Source organism: Protopterus annectens, chromosome 2.part2 (assembly GCF_019279795.1).
Source record: "Protopterus annectens isolate FY-2018-M chromosome 2.part2, PAN1.0, whole genome shotgun sequence".
In the NCBI taxonomy this organism is placed as follows: Eukaryota; Metazoa; Chordata; order Ceratodontiformes; family Protopteridae; genus Protopterus; species Protopterus annectens.
The window spans coordinates 518244840-518252083 of record NC_056730.1 but is presented as its reverse complement, the minus strand read 5'-3'; the positions used below and the strand labels follow the sequence as shown (position 1 = coordinate 518252083).

At 34.8% G+C, this 7244-nt stretch overlaps 1 protein-coding gene across 1 annotated transcript in view; it reads left to right on the top strand.

Annotated features, from left to right (window-relative positions):
• Positions 1–5192: 5192 nt before the first annotated feature.
• Positions 5193–7244, top strand: part of DOK1 (docking protein 1) — a 1066004-nt gene continuing 1063952 nt past the window's right edge. Inside the window, exon 1 of the mRNA XM_044063984.1 lies at positions 5193–5765. Within this exon, the coding sequence (XP_043919919.1) occupies positions 5709–5765 (57 nt within the window). The 5' untranslated portion in view covers positions 5193–5708. The remainder of the gene's footprint in view (positions 5766–7244) is intronic.

Genomic DNA, 7244 nt, shown 5'->3' with positions numbered 1-7244 from the left:
CTACAAAGCATATAAATGGAAAAGGATTTTCCACTATTCCATCTAGTCCTGCAGCCAAATCTATATTTACTTGCCCTAATACTTTATCAAGCTCATTTAAAGAAGTATTCTTTTCCAACTCTTTATTCTGTTTTTCTGTTAACTTTTTTACTTTCTGTGTTTTTTTCACTATTTTCTTTTTTTCTTTAAATATTTTTTGTACATATTGTACTACACTATTCATAATCTTTTTTTGAGTTCTTTCTCCTTTTACATTTTTTTATTTCTCTCATTACACTATCTTCTTTTACTAATCTCCTTAAGTAACTTGATATTTCTTAGCATATTCCTTGTAAAAAGTATATTTGCTTATATAACAATGCATGTACTTTTCTCTTGATTTATTTCAAATAATTATTTTTCTTTGTCAAAGTACTTTCTATCATTATGTTTTAAATATTTCAATGCATCATATGTTCTTGTATATTATTTTTCTCTACCTTTCTCACATAATATTGGCACTGTAAAAACATTTTTATATTTTTCCTTAAATATCATCCACTATTTATACCAGTTTTTATAAAATGTTCTCATAGTAATATGATCTTTCCATAACTGCATTACTAATCTATTTCCTTCTTCATTCCATGCTTTCTCATTTATCCTTTTTATTCCTTTGCCTATTTTTATTTATTCCGTTTTCCTTTATCTCTAGCCATATTGCAAGATGAGAAAATCCTGTTTCAAACTACCTCCCCTTCTCTTGCAACTAAACCTTCTGATACTATAAAATAATCTATTTCAGATGTATACATACTCCTTTGTAAGTCCATGAATTTTTGTCCCAAAGTTTTAATTTACTGCATCTTATAACTTCCAACATTTTTCTTATATCATTTCCTTTCTTTTTGCACTTGCCTGTTAAATCCCAATTAAAATCTTATGTTATTGCAATATTCATATTTATTACTACATACTACATAGTCTAAAATTTGATGAAATAATCATTCCCTTTATTTAGAATTAGCACAAGTATATAATGTTATAATTATGCATACTTTTCTTTCCATTTTAAATATACAATGGTTAATATTGTCATTTTGCTGATCATAATCTCTCTATCTTTACTATTTCTACAGAATATGGCTATTTCTGAACAACTCTCATTTTTCTAAATTCCACATTATCTTTCCTCCCCATAATTTCTCTGTTTGTAATCTTCCTTCATTTATTAAAAATCTTGTGTCTTCTAGCATAATTACATCTACATCACATGTATTACAGCACTCCCAAATCACTGTTCTTCTTACTATATTCTTAATACTATTCACATTTACAGAAAGCAATAAAAAATGTTCATTTTCCCCTTTCCTTAGCTTCACGGTTTCATATGTTCATAGCTAATTATTGGGCTAGCTTTCTTAATAGGCCATTTTAAACCTATCCAATTACCCTCTCAAAGGTGAGTCAAAACCCTTAGCCATTATACCAACCTCAATCATTAGGTGTATATATTCTTTTTCATTCATTCCTTTTCTTTTTGTTTTTCCTTTTGTACTTATCCCTTTAAATTTTCTTTTTCTGCCTTTTACCATTTTACCAACATAATTTTTTTACTACCTCCAAATGTATGTCTTCTTCATCACTTATTTCAGAACTTTATTTCTATGTCCTCCTTATCATTTTTTTCTCATATAATGTTTCTTTTATTTCTAATACTGCTAACATTTCCTGTCTTTGTTCATTTTCTTCTCTTTCCCTTACACTTGTTTTAATTTTTGCTATCCATCCATAAATGTCCATTTTTTTAATTTATAAGGTTTCAATTCACATCTTTTTTTTTTTTTTTGCATCATGTCCATTTCCCCACAGTTACTTATCAAATGCCATTCTTTTCCAGATAAAAAATGTTTTGATTGCCCAAGTATTTTACAACACCCCTATTCCCTTCCACATTTATCATGCTGGTATATGTATATTTTTGCACTTTCTATTTTTAACACAGTGTGACAATCACAGCCACCTGTCCATAAACCCCTTTTGTCATAAACTTTTGCAATGCCCAGTACTTCTTTACATAAAATTTTCAAACGTCTTTTCAAAGTCTATCTTTCTACCTCTGTTCGAAATTTTACATGCCTTTTCTTTTTTGTTTCCCAATCAAATGCTTTTATCACACAAAGATTTCATGGGTTACAGTCTTTCTTTTTTTTTATTCTCCAAGAAAATTTTCCATTGAAAAAACTGCCTCAAATATGTCACAAAATGTCTTTTTTTAATAAGAATAAATGTTCTTATTTCATGTGTTTTTACACCCAAAGAAGCTATTAAATCATCCCACACGTCATACCTGCCCATTTCTTTGTCTTCTTTACTTTGACCCCTTACCACGAACTTCCATTTTTCATTTTCTTCTGCCTTCTTTTTGCTACTCCACTTTTGTTTTCTTTTACTTTCTCTGCATATATTTTCTTTACCATCTCACCACTATTCCCAGGATTGTATCTGCATCCTCCCTTTGTATTTTCTCCATAATGTCCCTCCAGGAAATATCTCATTCATTTTCTAGCTTACTCTGCACAACCATTTCTTTAAGTGAATAATTCTGCAACCCTCCTTACTGGAGGGTTGTAATTATACAGTCATCATTGGCTAACTCATCTCCATCAAACAGATTTCTTTGAATTCTGCACACATTCTCCAGCATTGATATTTGCTTTCTCCTCCATTTCTCTCACTTCTCTATCAACTCCTTTTCTGTCCATCTGCCTCCCTGTTTTTCTGGGCTGCCTCTGTGCCTGGAATGGAAACAGGAAGTGCTTCTGCAAAATTGGTGCCACTTGCAACCATGATGAGTAGTGGAAGTTTCCCAGTACCTTAGGACTAATCCAGTCAAAAAAGGATCCATAAAATATTACCACTGCCAGGGTAATTGAGGGATATTTTTATGGTGACATCATTAACATTGCACACAGCTTGGCAGCTCATGATTAGAACTTATCCTGTTCATATATGCCACCTCATGAGAAATCACTGGGGACATGGATTGCAGTATGGGTAGAAATGTACCTATCAACATCACTGCCACATATCCCATGGATACTGTAAGTGGCAGTTGATCATTTATTGGACAGCATGAGTGAGCATTATATATTATTATTAGAATAATGGATGCAGTTTTCAGCTGCATAATAAGGGGGGTGGGCAAGCCCAAAGATTATTTGGTAACCCATAGGAATCCTGCACACACACACACACACACACACACACACACACACACACACACACACACACACACACACACACACAAACACACACATATATATATATATATATATATATATATATATATATATAAAATACTGCATATATCTATATATATAATACTGCAATCAGTTGCGTTAGGCAATGCAAATTACACTTGTATCAGCATCATGGCCCCTCTGAACCACATAAGATGACAAAAATAAAAGGCAGCGTTATCATACCATAAACCACTAGTGCATCTGCAAATTATTTCCCATTGGACAACACTACTTGGGCATCTCAGTGGTGAATGCAGACTCACATCACATTATATTTTTAGATGACACAAGCATACAAGGATACCACAAGACTAGATAACACAGGAGTAGTAGTAGGAGGGATTCCTATTTTGGGAAGGGGACTAGAAACAATATAATGCTGCTGACCTTTATGTAACTACAGGTATACAAAAACTGTGGTGGATGAGGGATGGAGTGACGGCAAAGTGATGTACACTGTTGAAGGTGCATTTGTAATGGGGAAAGAAAAACACAAGCACAATAACATAGTTATACCTCTCAACTGACTCTGATTTTTCAGGAATGTCCCTGATTTGGACTCAAATTTTAGCTTTGTCCCTCTTAATTCCTCCTGACTGGTGACTTTCGGAGAAAGGCAGAGAATTACACTTAAGGAATAATGACAATAATTAAAGTTATACACATCTTTTACTTCAGAAAATGCAGATTAAATTAATTTTCTCTTAATCTGTCAAAGTCTCAAGTTAGTGAATAGCACTAATATTTTAAGTTTCCCTATTTATTTCTGGATTTGTCCCTGAGTGGTTGGGAGCTATGAACCAGAAGTTTCCCAATTGCAGGTATGTGATTCAATGCCCTGAGGCAAAAGGCAATCACTGATTAGAAATGGGTTAGGAATGCGCAGGGGTTCTACAGAGGTTTTTGTGTAGGACTCCATTTTCTTTGTCATCATGTCTGCTTGTATGTAGGTTATAAAATTTTAAATAATTTATAACATACCACTCAAGTGTACCTCATTACAAGAAATGTACCTCAATTTGTGTCTTAGAAAGCCCGTGTTCCTTGAAGTTCCACACTGAAAGGATTTGTCAGTGCAATAAGTGCAATAACCGATAGATGTGTAAATAGTACTGAATCATATTAATTCAACAAATGAACTGTTTATAACTATAATGTACAACCTTTTAACCGTCCTGTGAGCTTCTTAGTTGAAGTTGTTAGTATGCTGTTAGTAGGTCTTCTACATTTTGCCCACTTGTTTCACGTTATGAGACGTGATCACTGCTGTTCCTCATTTTTGGGGAAAGATAGTAGAGAGCTACGCTTAACAGTTCAGACGTTAAACTGTATGGAGTCTAACATCTTCGCCCCTACATCTCAGCAAAATTGCTTAAGTCCAATGTCAGTGGGTGAAGTCATAATTGTTAACAAACTAGGGGCATGATGAATCATGGAAAGTAGACTTTTAAAATATTAGTGCTTTTTGATTTGAGATATTGACAAAATGAGAATGTGAATTAATATACTTTTTCAGAAGCAAGAGAAGTATTTTACTACAATTACTGGCATTATTTATTAAGCGTGATTCGCCGCCTTTTCTCCAAATGATTACAATTTTAGGAGATATTAAGTGGGAAAGAGCTAAAAATTGCGTGAAAAATCAGGAACATTCCTGAAAATCTATCCGTTTTCGGTTAGTAACTTTTATGAAAACGAGATAATCGGGGTTTGAAAAAAAAAGATGCTGCAGCTCCTCCACTCACCACAATTCTCAACTGAAACTGAACAATCTTCCCACTCACGTTCACAACTTTCTTTTGATTTCTTTACCTCATTCTGAGAAACTAGATATATTATCATTATTTATTTTTGACGTAGATGGAGTAGGTTTGGCCTTGCTGACAGCTGTGGAACCTCGCAATTCCAGCTGTTTTACACAAGTCACTCAACTTGCCGCATTCGCAATGTGCTTATATAAGGTTCCCTTTTTACCACAGTAAATCTACACATATAGTTTTTAAACTGCTTTAAAATAAAATAGCATACTGCTATGCTAGAGCCCTAATGATGAACGAAGGGCTGAGATCAGCATTTTTTTTCATCGCTTTGCCTTGATGCGGAAGTGGAACACAAGGAAGTTTGAAAGCAGAAAGTTTCACTGAAGTTAGAGGGAGGTGTTCTCTGCTTTATGCTGGATCTGTTTTGTGTTTGGCAGATCCTGCGGTAGTCTCCCAGAGGTAAAGAAGTCAGTGTGAGCGAAGCATTTACAGACTTGTAGGACCTTACTAAGTATTTGGTTTTGGAACTGAATAAATAGTTTTTGCTTTTTCCTGGAGTTGCCGAGGCAACTAACTGTAAGACCAGTTGTACAGCAACCTGTGTTGTCTGGGCGCCCGGCGGGGTTGACAGGGAGGCAAACAGGCGACCGGGTTACCCGCAGCTATGGAAAAGCCGATTAAAGACGGACAGTTGTACGTGCAGCAGCAAAGGTTTGGCAAGGTAAGATTTACTTATACATTTTTAGCAGCCAGCTTATTGTTGTTAGAAAGACGAGTTGCACAATTTAGAAGGGCGGATGTGTTCTATACTTGCCTTGATAGAGACAGCAAGCTCGGTGCGATGCTTTGTGGAAGATATTTCAAGTTGCTAATCCTCTTTACAAAAGGCCTTTATTCTTTTTGTTTAAAGAAAGCGTAGCAAAGAAAAATAAATGCTAACTAAACTTTAGAGTTATGGTGGAGGTTGTGGTACTGATTTAACAGCACTCCCACCCCCAACACACACACACACCACCACCACCTGGGTAGTGGATAGGCTAATAGACGAAAGCTTATAATGATTTGATAATTAGCACATCGGTGGTGGTCTATATGCACTGAGTCCTGAAAATGCACCCCCCTTAGTTAACTGTATGCGTGCATGTTTACATATGTGTTTGTAACTGTGTGTCTGGTAGTTGAAGTAGCATCTTGGACATGGAAGGGTGCTATTGAATGAAGTGCCGTTTACCTTGATAGAGAAAAATAACAGTAAAATGAAGTACTGCTGAAGTGTGTATTTATCCGTAGAGACTGTTCACAATTCAACAAATAAACAACCACCACAATGAGCTGTCAAACAGAGAAGAGAAAGGAGTAAACGCACAGTTTTATAAATCTGGGAGGGACTGAAGCAGGGTTTAAATGTTGCTATTATTCGCTCAGAGTTTAGACTTGGAGGACATGTATTATATTTTCCTAAGAATATTAAATCTATGCCTGTAAGGACTGGTATAGTTTGATCTTGGCTATTTTTAGTAGTTTATAACAAAGTTGCATGGTTGGCCAAGGTCAAAGTAGCATTCTAAGGCACAATCGGGGACATAATTGAAATCTCAGAAGTGTGATAGTGCACAGATTTTGCCCTTCTCAGCTGTAGCACTTTATGGCTGGTGGACGGCCTAAAGCAGTCTGAAGGGGGCTGCTGGCAGAGGAGTTAGTTCTTATATTGTGTAGACTGGATTAGGTCCATCTTCTAGCTTCTTTACATTGCTCTTTGTGGATTTCTCTATCTAGTAATGCTGTCTTCTTGGTTCTGAAGTGGTTATTCCCTTTACAAATTTAATTTTATTTCTGGTATCCAGTCTGGCTTTAGGATGCCCATAGTTTTAAATTTAAATGCTGTATTAACGATGTTAACTATATTATTTTAATTCATTTTAAGTATGTTAAATAATAATATTACCAATATCCCATCTTGCCATCAACATGCAAAGAACTTCTCTATTCTGCAGCCTCCTTACCTAAAGTAATTTTGTCCTCATTAATACTCATTGCACGCATCTGTGCATAAATAACTGATAGTGGTGTGTGTGTGTGTGTGTGTGTGTGTGTGTATATATATATATTTATATATATATATATATATATATATATATATATATATTTTTATGTATATGTATAATGTGTGTGTGTGTGTGTGTGTGTGTGTTTTTTTTGT